At 43.4% G+C, this 17,135-nt stretch overlaps 2 protein-coding genes across 4 annotated transcripts in view; both read right to left on the reverse strand.

Annotated features, from left to right (window-relative positions):
- The window catches only part of LOC5518871 (ATP-binding cassette sub-family C member 4), a 36,514-nt gene extending 25,091 nt beyond the window's left edge, over positions 1 to 11,423 (reverse strand). The window contains exons 1-13 of one of the 2 annotated variants that reach the window (XM_048730375.1): positions 11,268 to 11,423; positions 10,280 to 10,423; positions 6,015 to 6,131; positions 5,447 to 5,567; positions 4,834 to 5,046; positions 4,647 to 4,736; positions 3,686 to 3,849; positions 3,259 to 3,384; positions 2,910 to 3,078; positions 2,313 to 2,432; positions 2,130 to 2,177; positions 1,980 to 2,021; positions 172 to 363 (exon numbers count right to left, since the gene is read on the reverse strand). In XM_048730375.1, the coding sequence (XP_048586332.1) occupies positions 172 to 363; positions 1,980 to 2,021; positions 2,130 to 2,177; positions 2,313 to 2,432; positions 2,910 to 3,078; positions 3,259 to 3,384; positions 3,686 to 3,849; positions 4,647 to 4,736; positions 4,834 to 5,046; positions 5,447 to 5,567; positions 6,015 to 6,131; positions 10,280 to 10,395 (1,518 nt within the window). In that variant the 5' untranslated portion in view covers positions 10,396 to 10,423; positions 11,268 to 11,423. Of the gene's footprint in view, positions 1 to 171; positions 364 to 1,979; positions 2,022 to 2,129; positions 2,178 to 2,312; positions 2,433 to 2,828; positions 3,079 to 3,258; positions 3,385 to 3,685; positions 3,850 to 4,646; positions 4,737 to 4,833; positions 5,047 to 5,446; positions 5,568 to 6,014; positions 6,132 to 10,279; positions 10,424 to 11,267 lie in introns of both variants that reach the window. The other variant, XM_048730374.1, reaches the window with a different exon arrangement.
- An 851-nt stretch (positions 11,424 to 12,274) lies between these two features.
- Positions 12,275 to 17,135, reverse strand: part of LOC5518881 (lysosomal-trafficking regulator) — a 53,373-nt gene continuing 48,512 nt past the window's right edge. For both annotated transcript variants that reach the window (XM_048730078.1, XM_048730079.1), the window contains 8 exons: positions 16,697 to 16,838; positions 15,689 to 15,878; positions 15,115 to 15,207; positions 14,563 to 14,705; positions 14,188 to 14,282; positions 13,926 to 14,109; positions 13,150 to 13,221; positions 12,275 to 12,960 (listed from right to left, as the gene is read on the reverse strand). In XM_048730078.1, coding sequence (XP_048586035.1) covers positions 12,783 to 12,960; positions 13,150 to 13,221; positions 13,926 to 14,109; positions 14,188 to 14,282; positions 14,563 to 14,705; positions 15,115 to 15,207; positions 15,689 to 15,878; positions 16,697 to 16,838 — 1,097 coding nt within the window. In that variant the 3' untranslated portion in view covers positions 12,275 to 12,782. The remainder of the gene's footprint in view (positions 12,961 to 13,149; positions 13,222 to 13,925; positions 14,110 to 14,187; positions 14,283 to 14,562; positions 14,706 to 15,114; positions 15,208 to 15,688; positions 15,879 to 16,696; positions 16,839 to 17,135) is intronic.

Raw genomic sequence — 17,135 nt, forward strand, 5'->3', positions numbered from 1 at the left:
GAGTAAATGATTAAATGTAATTCCAGCAGCAAAGTCATCAAATTATCCCAACCATTACAATACAACATCTCTAAATTTTGGCCACGCCGTAGTTTACACTACGATCTATGGCATAATTTGACGCACAACAACAAACGAGTTGAAATTGCTGCAGCCATGTGGGAGCCTTACCTTGTCTAGTGCGCATGCGTGTACGACATCATTGTAGCGTTGCTCATCAAACTCGTTATCAAAGATGATGTTGTTCCGTACGCTGCTGTTAAAAACCCACGGCGTTTGCGAGGTGTACGCTAGCTTACCCTTGATCTTCAGGGTGCCTTGGCTTAGAGGCAGTTCACCCAAGATTGCTTGAAGGAGAGAGGTCTGGGGATACAAAAGCTTAATTCAATTAATCTTAATTTAAAATATGTTTCATGAGGGAGCCTTATCACCAATGTGGTGATTTTCATAAGGGCCCTCAGATATATTATATATAATACAGAAAGATAAAAAAAACTAAAATTAAATTATACATAAGTAGCATACATCAAGTAAAATAAATAATAATGGAACTAAAAGAATTAAAAAATAAGCTTATGATACTTTCTCTTAAAACCTAAATAAATATCTGCATCTTTGATTGCGGAAGGCAAACTGTTCCATTCTCTTATGAAAAGGTACTGGGATGTTTGTTGTCCCCAGGAAGTTCTGTTTTTTGGCAATCTAATTTGATCTCTACATCTAGTATCAAAACTGTGGGTGTCCTTTTCTTTAATCTTATCCAGGTGAAAATCTATTAAATTATTTATAGCTTGATATGCAAAGCAAGAACGATGGAATTTCCTCCTATCTACTAATGTGTTCCACTTAAGAAAAACCTAAAAGCTTTAGATCTTGATTCAGAATTTGGTTAGTGGAGGACAGTCTTTGCGATCTTATTATGTATTAATTGGAGAGAGTTCATCTGGGTGATGTTATTCCTGTCACCCCAGACTATATCCCCACAATCGAAACGGGGAAGCATCAAACTGTTCACAACAAGTCTTCTAGAAAAGAGAGGTAGCAGGTGTTTTATGCGTTTGAGCATCCCAAGTCTCTTAGCCATTTTCTGGTGAAGATAATCTATGTGGTCGCTCCAGTTAAGCGATTCATTAATCACTATTCCCAAATATTTGTAGCAAGTCTCCCTCCCAAGGCCACTTCCATTGATGGTTAAAATGAGTTTAGCCTGTGATCCTCCAACAATAATGAATTTTGATTTCTTGATAATAAGAGTAAGTCTGTTAGCATCAAGCCAGGGCGTGAGATGGTTACGATCACTATTTAGCTTATCCTGAAGATCTGCAGGAGATGAAGCTTCACAATAAATTGCTGTATCGTCTGCTAATAGAGATGCTTGTGTATGCTTCAAACAGAGAGGCAAGTCATTAATATAAGCAAGAAATAGCAGTGGCCCTAACACACTGCCCTGTGGGACCCCAGCCGTTACTTTCCGAAGGTCTGACTGACAATCCCCAATGACAGTTCGCTGAGTACGATGGCACAAGTAAGACGAAACCACTGCAAGCTACTGGAATTAACTCCTAACCATTTGAGCTTTTGACACAATATGGCATGGTTGACCGTGTCAAGGGCCTTCTTAAAATCCAAGTAAATCACACCAGTCACCTTCCCATTATCCATTGTACGTAAGAGGTCATCTGTAAACTGTATCAGAGCACTGGAAGCCAAACTGTCTCAAGAAGAGTAATTAATTCTCAGCTAAATAAGTGTACAACTGGGAGTGCACGGCACGTTCAAGAATATTGCTGACAGTAGGTAACACAGAGACTGGGCGATAGTTGTTGCAATCAGTACGATCTCCATCTTTAAAGAGAGCTACCACTTCAGCCGATTTCTAATTTTTAGGAAAGGTTTATCTTAGTAACTTTAAATGTCAATATTTTCGCGCCAAAATTGCGAAAATAAATGAGGCGGGAAAATTTAATCTTAGCATTTACCTTGCCCGATCCAATTTCACCAATGACAGCAAGCATACGACCCTAAAAAAGAACAATGTCATAAAGCAATGGTTATTCCCTGATCGGGTTACTTCGAAAATTCACGCAAATGTTAGAGTCACGCATTCTATAAGTAATCCCTAACCTCACCTGAGATACAGCGAACGAGAGGTTGTCTATGGTAGGTTTTGGAAGATCCTGTATGATAAGAATAAATAGTAATTTGAGAAACTATACAAAATTGTGAGAGAAAATATAGTTATAACATTATACAGAATACAGTATACAGTATAACATAACATGGCTGACCAAGTAGAAGATAGAGCACGTTACCTTGCTCCAGTACGCTGATATGCCATTGGCTACAAGGCTACACTCCTCTTCTTTAGGTCGCTCATCGGATTGCTCCAGACCCTGGCACTTGGGACACAGCTCTTCAAGCAACAGAAGAGCCTATGAAAAATAGACACTTATAAATCAGATAACAATACCTACAGCACGCACAGTAGTCTATATGCAAGAAAGCAAATCACAAGACAGGCGTTATTATAAGACTAATTGCACGAGTGTTCTTATGCAAGAATAAAATCAAAATAACCGCCCCGTGGTGATCGAGGTGGTTGTATAAATAAACTGATCACTCATGACATTTTTCAGCCCTACCAATGGATCAAGTCGACGCAATCGGAGCAATCTATCAATACCTCAAGTCGACTTGGAACAAGTCTAAGGATCAATATATTGAGCGGACTTGGCGTCCACTCGAGACGAGAAACATGGTATCTTTTGACAATTGTTATTTTCTAAAATGGATGTATTTTTTAGATGTGTGAAAACGTTAGCGCACACCTGGATTCTCCTTAGGGCCACGCGCAGGTCGTTCAGCGATGACATGGCGACAGGGAACAGTAAGGTCATTACATTACGCACCGAGTTGAACAAAGATACACATGTGAACACCGAGCTGGCATATAACGTGTGACCTGTCAGAGCATACGTCATGAATGACAGGAAGCTAATCAGGGCGGGGCTACTGTAGAAGATTGATGTGAAGAGTGACTTGCCCTTGGACAGCCTTTTAAGCCAGCCGATCTCAGCTCTGAGGTAAAATAGATATTGTCTCAGGGAACATCTAAAGCCGCTTGAATGAATAGTAAAAATTTTGCTGTTTATTACTGCAAAATATGCATATGCTAGTGCATATCGTTGCTTAATAAATCAAATATACACATTCATTTGAAATAAACAGCAATCCTGACATCCTGTTAAATATACATACTTTCTTATCATGCTGATGAGAGCTCGAGTGAATGGTTCATGGGCGTACATCTTGATGGGGCGGATGCCTGAGATAATTTCCCTCATCACCTTGACACGCTGGTCCATAACTTGTGCCGCCTGGTTCCTACACAGACAATTCAAGGAATATGAATGAACTTCTAAACACTTTTACAAACTGCAAATAACCCCATGATAAGTAATTACACTATGGAGATGATTGGAATGCTTGCTGAATGAAACATTCTTCCTTTGCATGGTTTTCAACTCATGTTAACCTTACACATTTCTTGGTTACCCAAGCTTGTTCTACTGGTTTCCATGGTAAACTTTGAAGGTTGCTATCAATAGTATAGTATAGCATAGTGTATTTAAGTACAAAATTATTGTAATATTTTTTCTATGGCTATGTAAATTAGTTATAATACCTAAGGTTCATGATAAAGTTGCTCATTCCAATTTGCATAGGGACCAGCAGAAAGAGAAGGCCCATCCCGGCCAGGCAGGACACACCTATCTCTTGCCACAGCAGCACTGTCACAATAATGGCCTCAATCGGCCCGAGGATAAGGTAGTGAAGGTAGAAGAATGCCTGTCAGTAAACATACAACACGTTAGTACACTGGTCAGGAAATCACCTTCACAAGAAATGTTGTGGAGATAGATTTTGTGGACCATCTTGGCTGGGGCCAAAGGATGATGATTATAATGATGATGATGATGGTGGTGGTGGTGATGATGATGATGGTGGTGATGATGATGATGGTGGTGGTGGTGATGATGATGATGGTGGTGGTGATGATGATGACGATGATTATAATGATGATGATGATGGTGGTGGTGGTGGTGATGATGATGATGGTGATGATGATGATGGTGGTGGTGGTTGTGTTGGTGGCCATGGTGGTGGTGATGATGATGATGATTATGATGATGATGGTGGTGCTGATGAGGATGATAGTGACAAGGATGAAATCAAACAGCTATTTCACCAAGTCCAGACATTGTTTTCTTAATACTGCAATAACCACAATTAGGACTGATTCATGTATTTAGCCACAGCAATTTGCTATGCATTTCTCCATCAAGACTGCATTTTTCCTGCAGACAAGAAGAAGGAGAATGGAACCCCTTTGCTAGAATTCATGTATGGCAGAGTCGGGGTTTCTAGTTTCATGGTGAGTTGTGAAAGCACAGATGCACCCATTCTTATATGTTATGTTATATAATACCTAATATATCTTATAGGTTAGTTTTTCTCTAATCTCAAAACATTATTTCTGTATGATTTCATTGTAGTCTGAACTAAAATAACAAGAAAAGTGAAGTATGAATATTTCCCAAGTTTGGAATGATGGTGGTGTAAGCTTCAGGGATGTATGTACTTACCGTATCTACTTTAGCAACATCTGAAGAAACAAGATTTGCTATATTAAGGTTTGGAATTTTTGAAAAGGAAGATGGGCTGAGCTTGAGAATCTGAGAAAATAAAAACATGGATTGAATATCACGCAAAAAAATAAAAGCCTAAAATAAAAAGTAGTAATAATATAATACTACTACAATAATTACCAACCTTGCTGTAAATAAGAGTAATACATCCCTCCTTGGCATTAAGACCGGTCATCTTACGGAGGTAATAGTAGGGAGTATTGAGAAAAAGAGATGTTATGGTGCAGAGACTGACAGCTAAGGCATATAAGTATGCTTCCGTCTCCGTCATCTGGTAGCCTGAGAAGAATTTGATCAGCTTCTTCAAGAAAAGAGGTTGAGCAATGGCCAATCCATCCTAGGAAAATTATTAATTGAGATATCGATTAATTGAGATAATGATTACACCGGTCTGTTCTATTTTTGTGAGTCAAACTCACTAATCCTAATATGTACACAAACATATTATTTGTATAGGGAGCAAGAATGGAGGAGCTGAGTCAGGGGCTGGTAGGTGTGCAACCCTCACTTATTGGACAAAGCAAAAGTTTTGGTGATTTTTAAGAGCAATCAATCTTTTACAGTTTTCTAACAAATGACAGGTTACAACAGATTTCAATTCATGATTATTTGTTTGGTATAAAAAACCTAATGACATCAAAAGGCTTATAGCCAGCAGGTTAAGCTACATACAAAATTTGTATACATCTTGTTAAACTATTGCAAATGGCCATTTATTGTTGGAGAGATAAGCTTACCACCAAGACTGCTAGTAAAAGCAGCAGTCCATACTTCAGTCCATATGTCCTAGCAATGGCCCTCAATAACCATGGTTCCCTGCCTTGGTCTTTATGCTGGGTAACCTCTTTATTCCAATTACTAGAAACAATCAATAATCCAGTAACGACAAGCCTTTGGTAAATGATAGAAAATCCACACAACTTCAGGGAAGCCACCGAAGAACAATTAAATCTGCCCCCTTTCATGAAGCCCTTGCTTTGCCCCCACCCTTTTTATCTCACTCAGGGATCTGCCCCTGAATGGCTAAGTCATTTAAAAAGTCTTATGAGGGAATGCACAAAAAAAGGGAATAAACCATTGTGCTTTTCAATCAAAAGGGGCACTTTTCAAAGAAAACAGTGAGCTTGGGCCCTTCTAGGCATGCAACTAGTCAATCAATCGTCTTTATTCTAATAAGAGGTATTAATCAATTTAAACATGTATGACGTACAAAGTTTACTGCAAGTGGCTGCCGGCTACTTGTCTGCATGTAACGCGTGAATGATTCAAAGACAAAAATGCCTTGAAACAAGTAAACATACTCACACTTGAAGTTCATGGGTTTTCTCCTCGATTCCAAGCTCATCAAGAGAAATAAGCTCATCCAAATCACTTGCTTGCAATGACTTCTTGAACCCTCTTGTCAACAATGGGTTCAGCCACCTACAATTTAGTGAAAATATACTTAAAAGAGTGCATTACCAGACCTGTAGCTAGGACGACCACCCGATTTGACTGGAATTCCTACTCAAATGAAAGAAAACCACCCCCCTGGCTTACTCCTGTGCTTATTCAAATTACAGCTACACCCCATCAGACTGTGTGTGAGATTACTTTTACCTCAGGTCATATGTTTTTTATATGCTGCCTTGTCTCACTTAAAGAGGTTATGGACTTATACCTGTTCAGTCCCGTTACTGAGTATATGGTGTGAATGTGCTAATGAGCTTCAGGAAATGGCGATATTAGTGAAAATCACCCCCTAATGTAGGCACCACACCCCCTAATGTAGGCACCACACCCCCCTAATGTAGGCACCACACCCCATAATGTAGGCACCACATACCCTAATGTAGGCACCACACCCCCCTAATGTAGGCACCACACCCCCTAATATAGGCACCACACCCCCTAATGTAGGCACCACACCCCCTAATGTAGGCACCACACCCCCTGATGTAGGCACCACACCCCCTAATGTAGGCACCACACCCCCTTATGTAGGCACCACACCCCCTAATGTAGGCACCACAACCCCTAATGTAGGCACCACACCCCCTGATGTAGGCACCACACCCCCTGATGTAGGCACCACACCCCCTAATGTAGGCACTACACCCCCTAATGTAGGCACCACACCCCCTAATGTACGCACCACACCCCCTGATGTAGGCGCCACACCCCCTAATGTAGGCACCACACCCCCTAATGTAGGCACCACACCCCCATAATGTAGGCACCACACCCCCTTATGTAGGCACCACACCCCCTAATGTAGGCACCACAACCCCTAATGTAGGCACCACACCCCCTGATGTAGGCACCACACCCCCTGATGTAGGCACCACACCCCCTAATGTAGGCACTACACCCCCTAATGTAGGCACCACACCCCCTAATGTACGCACCACACCCCCTGATGTAGGTGCCACACCCCCTAATGTAGGCACCACACCCCCTAATGTAGGCACCACACCCCCATAATGTAGGCACCACACCCCCTAATGTAGGCACCACACACCCCTAATGTAGGCACCACACCCCCCTAATGTAGGCACCACACCCCATAATGTAGGCACCACACCCCCTAATGTAGGCACCACACCCCCCTAATGTAGGCACCACACCCCCTTATGTAGGCACCACACCCCCTAATGTAGGCACCACAACCCCTAATATAGGCACCACAACCCCTAATGTAGGCACCACACCCCCTGATGTAGGAACCACACCCCCTAATGTAGGCACCACACCCCCTTATGTAGGCACCACACCCCCTAATGTAGGCACCACACCCCCTAATGTAGGCACCACACCCCCTAATGTAGGCTCCACACACCCTAATGTAGGCACCACACCCCATAATGTAGGCACCACACCCCATAATGTAGGCACCACACCCCCTAATGTAGGCACCACACCCCCTAATGTAGGCACCACACCCCATAATGTAGGCACCACACCCCATAATGTAGGCACCACATACCCTAATGTAGGCACCACACCCCCCTAATGTAGGCACCACACCCCCCTAATGTAGGCACTACACCCCCTTATGTAGGCACCACACCCCCTAATGTAGGCACCACACCCCATAATGTAGGCACCACACCCCCTAATTTAGGCACCACACACCCTAATGTAGGCACCACACCCCATAATGTAGGCACCACACCCCCTAATGTAGGCACCACACCCCCTAATGTAGGCACCACACCCCCTAATGTAGGCACCACATACCCTAATGTAGGCACCACACCCCCTAATGTAGGCACCACACCCCCTAATGTAGGCACCACATACCCTAATGTAGGCACCACACCCCCTAATGTAGGCAATACACCCCCTAATGTAGGCACCACATACCCTAATGTAGGCACCACACCCCCTTATTTAGGCACCACACCCCCTAATGTAGGAACCACACCCCCTAATGTAGGCACCACACCCCCTTATGTAGGCACCACACCCCCTAATGTAGGCACCACATCCCCTAATGTAGGCACCACACCCCCCTAATGTAGGCACCACACCCCCTAATGTAGGCACCACACCCCCTTATGTAGGCACCACACCCCCTAATGTAGGCACCACACCCCCTTATGTAGGCACCACACCCCCTAATGTAGGCACCACACCCCCATAATGTAGGCACCACACCCCCTAATGTAGGCACCACACACCCCTAATGTAGGCACCACACCCCCCTAATGTAGGCACCACACCCCATAATGTAGGCACCACACCCCCTAATGTAGGCACCACACCCCCCTAATGTAGGCACCACACCCCCTTATGTAGGCACCACACCCCCTAATGTAGGCACCACAACCCCTAATATAGGCACCACAACCCCTAATGTAGGCACCACACCCCCTGATGTAGGAACCACACCCCCTAATGTAGGCACCACACCCCCTTATGTAGGCACCACACCCCCTAATGTAGGCACCACACCCCCTAATGTAGGCACCACACCCCCTAATGTAGGCTCCACACACCCTAATGTAGGCACCACACCCCATAATGTAGGCACCACACCCCATAATGTAGGCACCACACCCCCTAATGTAGGCACCACACCCCCTAATGTAGGCACCACACCCCATAATGTAGGCACCACACCCCATAATGTAGGCACCACATACCCTAATGTAGGCACCACACCCCCCTAATGTAGGCACCACACCCCCCTAATGTAGGCACTACACCCCCTTATGTAGGCACCACACCCCCTAATGTAGGCACCACACCCCATAATGTAGGCACCACACCCCCTAATTTAGGCACCACACACCCTAATGTAGGCACCACACCCCATAATGTAGGCACCACACCCCCTAATGTAGGCACCACACCCCCTAATGTAGGCACCACACCCCCTAATGTAGGCACCACATACCCTAATGTAGGCACCACACCCCCTAATGTAGGCACCACACCCCCTAATGTAGGCACCACATACCCTAATGTAGGCACCACACCCCCTAATGTAGGCAATACACCCCCTAATGTAGGCACCACATACCCTAATGTAGGCACCACACCCCCTTATTTAGGCACCACACCCCCTAATGTAGGAACCACACCCCCTAATGTAGGCACCACACCCCCTTATGTAGGCACCACACCCCCTAATGTAGGCACCACATCCCCTAATGTAGGCACCACACCCCCCTAATGTAGGCACCACACCCCCTAATGTAGGCACCACACCCCCTTATGTAGGCACCACACCCCCTAATGTAGGCACCACACCCCCTTATGTAGGCACCACACCCCCTAATGTAGGCACCACACCCCCCTAATGTAGGCACCACATTCCCCTAATGTAGGCACCACACCCCCTAATGTAGGCACCACACCCCCTGATGTAGGCACCACACCCCCCTAATGTAGGCACCACACCTCCTAATGTAGGCACCACACCCCCTACTGTAGGCACCACACCCCCAACGTCGGCTTAATTAGTGAGATGTTGCCAGATATATTATATGTAATATTTATCCATGCAATGAAAGAAAAAAGTTGAACTTTATACTGAGTTTAGCCTGTGTATCAGGCATTTCTGCGGGGTCTCAGCAAAAATACCTAGCAAAAAGTATGGTTGCCCAAAGAATGCTGAATCATCATAGCTCTGTTGGGCCTTATTGAGATCAAGGATTCAGGAATATGTGGGGGAAACGTGGGGCAATTATGCTTATTGGTGGGATTTTAGTCCCAACTACATGGGGGATTTTCTTGCCATGGATCCCCCACCTCTGCATGTGGGGGATTAGGTGGGGGATAGAACTCGCTTTTGCAGATGTATTTGTGTGCCCTTTTGGCCAGTCTAATGGCATGGAGGAGATGATCGGATGTAACATGCCAAGTTGTGCGATCTCTTGCTTCCACTTAAGCTGTGCACATTTAACGCTGACTACAATCTATGCACGTCCATAGGGTGGACGATTTTCAAACATGTTTTGCCCCAGTGGTGTGGGTGTAAATCTAACATTGATCCATCCCCGAGGTGGGAGGGGAGAGATGAGGGTGACAGGTGCATAACCCTGTGTTTATGCAATATCTCAGCATTTTCAAACCATCTTTACCAAAAAGTTAAATACTTGGATATGCCCGTAGCCTTTTCCCTTGATGTCTTCTTTCTAGGTGTACCATGACCATGGACGCCATGATTTCCACGCTTAGACCCATGCCCGTCAGCCATGCTTATCCAAAGTCAATAGGAAATGTAACTATAAGAAAAGAAATGAATAAACACTGAACATTAAATATGTGCTATTGTATATCATATATAAATGAATTACAAACAGCATCCATAAAGGATTATATGAATTAGTCTGCCTCGTACCCAGGCGTCTCAAGTCAGAAAAAAAACAAGTGGAAAATATATTAGTTAGTGCAATGAGCCATGGGAAGGTTTAACGCTGGCTCAAAGGACCAAGGGAAGGGTCAACGTGTCGTTCTACCCAAGCACCCCTGCTCGCTTAGTCCGGTCATGCTTGTAAGCGCCTGAGTACGAGGCAGTGAATTAGTAATCATTTATGTGCCTTGGCAACATATTCAATTCTTTGCAGACAACGCACAGACAATAAACCTTTTCAAAACCCTGTTTGTGTTTGCACTTCTTAATAATATCACTGAAACACTGTGCTCTACATTTGCAAATAACCAATTACACTTATAAAGAGCTAATTCACAAAGCTGTCTCCGAAAAATAAAATAGATCGAGGACCTCTAAATCATATAATTATTAATAAATATTACTCTAGAAGGAATTAACGGGGGGCGGTTGAATCCCGCATTTTCAGACATCTGCACCAGAGAGGAATATGCCACAAAAACTTCTTGTGAAATATAACTGGGTACCCAACAGTTATCGTCATAAGAACAACTAAACGATGATCCGATAGTACTCTAAATGCTATGAAAAAAACCTAAACGGGCGGTGTCAACTCTTCAAAAGACTCATCAACCGGCTTTGTGCAATTACATTTGAGTTTACAGTATTTAACTATTGTAAAAGTAACACAAAGAGGTGTAGGGAGCCAACTTAGCCATCCATACAATCAGATTCACCTTTTTTGCGTATCTAGCGTCCCATTTTCGGATGACTGTCTTTGATCCTCGCTTCTAATCATTTTTCACAAAAACAAACAACACGAGGCTGATTTGCATACGATTTCATGTAACCAGGCCACAGGCCACCCAATTACTCAGGCAAAATTTCCAAATCTGTAGTTTTTTTTTTCGGGTGATATTTGGCGTGTACAATAATTCGTCCTAAAAATCTCTTTGATAACTTGTTCATAACTGAGTCCTGAAAATAGATCGAATTAATACATTGTTTTGAGTGTATGTTTTCTTTCTCAACATCAAACCCACGATTTTGGCGCCATGCTATCTCGGCGATGCTACAGATCGCGCGGGTGAATTACTGTAAAATTACCGTAAAATATCAATAAGATCAGCTGATATGAATAACGTTGACCACATACCCTCAGAGGCTGAATGTCCCTCCCCCTGTTGGAAGAAGGTAGTGTAGCCCCTTTTCTCTTAATCCTAAATCCGACGTTAAATTTTAAATAGATCCGTGATCCGATATGTTTATCATTGTCACCAGTTTACTTCCGGTCGATTACGTAAAAATCTCCGATGATAAAACGTGAATAACATTTCAAAATATTGAAAGCAGTGTGTCTATTGGAAGTTTCTTTGAGGATGTGATTGATAATTTAGGACGGATGGCCTGTTAAATATCTCGGATTCTAATAGATTTTTTTATTTTTTTTTTTAACGGTTGAGGTTTTCGTCGGACCTCCGACAATGCGGCTTTAAGAATCCGACAATCTCCGTTCTATTTTTGCTACTTTTGAACCGGAATGAATGTGTCATTTTAGGCCGGATCCGCCGATCCGAAAACCTATTCAGGGAGGGGAGGGGTTGGGGGACGAATTTTATGCGCCTGTATTCGCGCCTGACAGCTTCCACAAATAAACCGATGGAAGAATCGGTGAAAGTGGATGCTTTTCCACACTTGGAGATGGAGAGACTTTTATATTATACAGTGAGTGTGAGTACACATATAAATAAATTATTTGTTTTATTTCATAGTCTATTATTATAATGTTTATTGTACATGTGTATTATTCTTTTCCCTGCTAAGAAAAGAGGAAAATATACCAATTTCTCTTCTTTGGAATACAGTTTGTAGCAAAACGACCACTAGTATTTTCAGTCACAAAATAATTACATCAATAAACACGTTACATAGTACCGGTTATTGTCTTTTAAGATAATATCTACATATGTTAATTAGCAAAAATAGTTTAATAACAAAACTCTATTAACAAAATATAATCTCGTCACAGTTTCTATTATTACTGGAAAATATTAAGTACAATTAAATCTGAATAACAGTCGATGTAATTTTTGCGTATGCAATACGTGAGATTTCAAAAAAAGCCCTACTTTTTACAGCAAGTATCACTTGCTGAACATTATGATCTATCCATTAACAAGCGGCAAATGCCATGTTACGGTTAGCTGGGAGTCACCAATTTAGCTAATCGATAAGTGATCGCACAGAATTAATCAGTTATCAGTATTTGATCGATTATCACGCGCTGGAGCTCTAGGCGCGCAGTAGGATGCTGGGAAGGAGATGACCGTTGGGGGCTTGGGGTAAGACTTGTCTCGTCTCTGCCACACCATCAGCTTAGCGTGCATGTTTAGTGCGAATAACCGCTGACTGTCTTCGGAGAAGGCAACTCTGTAAAAACAACCTTCTGGTCAACTTTTTATTAATTTTCTACATTCCAAAATTAACAAAAAGTATAAAGATACCGACTTACAACAGTACCGAAAAAATATATAACTCTTTAATAAAAACAGTCGAATCCCGACAAAACGAATTCGGAACTCTTTTTTTTCTTTACTTAAACACGTGACAGATACTCACGCCGTGATTGGGTGAAGATGATGCTCCGGTGCGATGTCCCGTATGTGCTGCAAGTCCCAAGTACTCCAAAGTCTGTAAAAACAAAACAGGAACTCAGTGAGAAAAAAAAATTACGGGAATAGAATCTAAAGGCCAGAGACGCCGCAATTTTACGTTCCTGAAAAAAAAAAACGAGTCACAAAAGCATCATTTCCATCGGCTAATTCAAGAGAGTAAAAGATGTTTTTCAATCAAATATAATCGCGAGTGGTTGTTTGGAATTTTTTTGCAAATAGACCGTTTTGATTCGATGCAAACAATAAAAAAGAAATATGCGGTCTAAAAGGCCTCACATATGAAACATGTGTGAGGCCATCAAAGGCTAACACGTGAATCAGGCGCTATAGCCCAGTCTTTTTTGTCCGAGCACACAGCAGGAATACCAATACCTTGAAATGACCATTTCCCAAGGCACACTATAGAGCCAGTATGTTTAAAATAGGCCTTTCGCAGCTAAATAGTCATGTGGTTGTTCTTTTACTAAAAAAAATAAACAGACCTTTAGATTCCCGAGATTTTTGTTTGCTTTCCCGACTCGAGAGCAAACAAAAATCTTTACTCTACTTGTTTTCAAAATTGTGAAGGCGCTTAACCTATATATAGCAGTAATCTGGAGATTTAACACAGTTCTTTCTAAAAGGAAAATATTACAAACCAATTTCTTTTAAAATTCATGCTCTCCAGTACAACCATACTAGCTGCAAAAGACCTATCAAATATTAAACTTAGCCCCTGACCTGATAGCGCCGTTGCTAAGGCCCGTTGCTATGACGTTGACTGACAGCCCTTCGGGCGCTCTTGAGAAGTCGAGGCAGTTGATTGTTATCTCGCAGGTTTTGTGCGCTATCGGGCGGCCATTGACTGTCCACAGATAGAGATCACTTTCCTCCTCCCCGACGCTCTCTCCATCGTAGACTTCAACTAGAACATAAACCAAGAATCCATCCGTTATCGTACAAAGAGACAATGATCCCTTGTAGCAAGAAACCATGGTCTCACCTGCGTTTGAGACAGTAGCGATATCCCCCGATGTACGACTAACGGAGACAGCGGTCACGGCGTTGGAGTGCGTGAGACTTCGCACATAACTCAACCTGCGTGACAGCATGGCAGTATTAGTAACGCAACACAGGAATTAGAGGTAACGGACGGTTTCCTGAATTCCTTCTGTCGGCATGGTGTTAATAGTGACTCGCCAAACCAGTTTTACTGATCAGGTCCCAATAGACCATCTCAAACAACGACAGATATCAGAACACGTGAGTCTTCAAACTGGTTTTACCTGTTGGCAGCGCGACCGCCACTACCTGCGCTGAACACTGCACTTAGCACGTGACAGATATTAGGACACGTGACCCGTCAAACCGGTTTTACCTGTTCAGGTCCCATATGATAGCACGACCGTCTTGACCAGCGCTGACCACAACACTGAACTCGTGACAGACGTGCAGACACGTGATAGCTTGGGTGTGGCCATAAAGACGAACACGTGTTCCTTGGACCTCGATCCCGCAGTCCTGGTAAAAATCAACAGTTTAGTGGGCTAAACTGTAACTACGCATGCGCAACTGTCGAAGACTCGCTTTCGCGTTAAATTCCACTGGACCTCCGTAATCTGGGAAACGGTCCAATAATATTTGACAAAGCGAGATGGGGGTTTTATGTTTTGGGGTTGCATTTTAGGATGAGTTTATACTTACCGGAGGGGGTTATAAATACCGTTGTCTGGTTAAATTTGGGGGGGGGGGGTTAAATTCACTGTTGTGGGATTGTATTTGGGGGGTTATAGTTACCGTTGTCTGGTTGCATTTTTTTTTGGGGGGGGGGGGGTTATAGTCACCGTTGTCTGGTTGCATTTTTTTTTTGGGGGGGAGGGTTATAGTCACCGTTGTCTGGTTGTATTTAGGGGGGAGGGGTTATAGTTACCGTTGCCTGGTTGTATTTGACTGGTATCACAGACAAAGCTCCCGTGGATGATCCGATAAACAGCGACTTGCGGCTCACAGCACAGCGCGTTACCTAAAGAGAAATGGATGTTACACAGTCCATACTCGGGACCCTTAGGACGTGAAGATCGGGTACGAGGTTGTCGTGGCAACGAGGCTCGAGGCCACGCTCTTCGCTATGATGGTGTTTGAGACGTTTTTTTTTATTTGAATATTGAAATATGTCATCTTTTACGCTTTAACAATATAATGGAGCCAATTTTATTGTAGGATTTCACTGTGATTCAAGTGGGTTCGGTTGGCCGTCTTAAATGTACATCTTAAATGCATCGATTGCTCATCATATAAGTTAGTTCCAGAGTCTCCCTTAGCACTAAATCCCCTTATATATGCATGGCGAGACAAAGCATTGGCAGCAATGAAGGCCAGAGTAACACAGCAGGGCAATTTTGCAAGAGAAAGCACTTAACAGCAAGGCATAGTACAGCATAGTAAATGAAGGCCGGAGCAACACAGCACAGCATGGTGGGACAAAGCACCGATGATCGGCATACCTTATCTGGGGTTTTGGTTCCCATCAGCAGCATGGGTGAAGCGCTGGTTCCACCATGGTAGACATCCAGTTGCCCGTTCATGGCAGCCCAGCTGAGCACTGCCGAGAGCAGAAGTCGCTCAGAATCAATGGCAGCATCGGCCTTCTGGTACATGGTGATTAGTGTGGTGTCTGTACAGAGCACGTGAACCCTAGGAAGAAGAACCAATCATTCTTCAAAAAACACTTCATAGAGGAACCAATCAGATACTAAACAGCTCGTGGACAGTTCATAGAGGAACCAATCAGATACTAAACAGCTCGTGGACACTCCATAGAGGAACCAATCAGATACTAAACAGCTCGTAGACACTTCATAGAGGAGCAAATCAGATACTAAACAGCAGGTGGACACTTCATAGAGGAACCAATCAGATACTAAACAGCAGGTGGACACTTCATAGAGGAACCAATCAGATACTAAACAGCACGTGGACACTTCATAGAGGAACCAATGAGATACTAAACAGCACGTGGACACTTCATAGAGGAACCAATCAGATACTAAACAGCTCGTGGACATTACATAGAGGAACCAATCAGATACTAAACAGTACGTAGACACTACATAGAGGAACCAATCAGATACTAGTCTGTTGTTAGTCAGTTGGTTCTCGCCTTATTTTTTTTTTCGGTTTTCGAGGTTGTCCTTCCTTCACACAAAAAACAACAACAATGTCGACCCCTAGCTGTGTTCTGTGGTCAGAAATGAGTTGTATGGCGGCTGCCTGGGGCACTTTCCTGTGCACTCAACTCGACCACAATGTATCTGCGCTCTGGTGATTCAAGGTGCGGGGGGGGGGGGGGGGCAGCTCAGAAATACTCACTATTTCTTTTCATTTCTTTTTATCGAGCCACTTTTGACGGCATCGAGCAAGCGTTGTAAAATTTTTGTAAAATTCTTCGAGTCACAGTTCGTGAAAAGCGCTGTTAAATGCCAAGTTCATGCAAAGCCTTAGGTGTCCCTCACCTGTCGTCACGGCCACAGACAAGAGCATGCGCAGGTGTGCTAAGGCCCTGGATGGGGGCTAGCATCGGGGCAGGTAAAGCGGGAGAGCCGACGTAAGAGCCCCATTTGAGGCCCTCTGCAGTGTTCACGGGCCTGGGAATGTCTGGGAAAATAAAATAAAAGTCAAACAAATGAAACAGCGTGTATGTCTATGATATAAAAGATCTCTACACCGTCAAACATTTTCAAGAAATCCTCCATCCACAAGCCTTTTATTAAAGGCCTAGTGTCATTACGAAAGCGTCCGCAATGCGGTTCCCTCAAGAATGTCAGACAACCACTCCTTTGAAATTGTTTATCATTGAAAATGGTCTATGCACAAGGAAACTTCAAAATAATAATCTACGAATGAAATCTGATACGTAATTGACGACTTTTGATTGCAAATATCTTGGATACT

Source organism: Nematostella vectensis, chromosome 7, assembly GCF_932526225.1.
Source record: "Nematostella vectensis chromosome 7, jaNemVect1.1, whole genome shotgun sequence".
In the NCBI taxonomy this organism is placed as follows: domain Eukaryota; kingdom Metazoa; phylum Cnidaria; class Anthozoa; order Actiniaria; family Edwardsiidae; genus Nematostella; species Nematostella vectensis.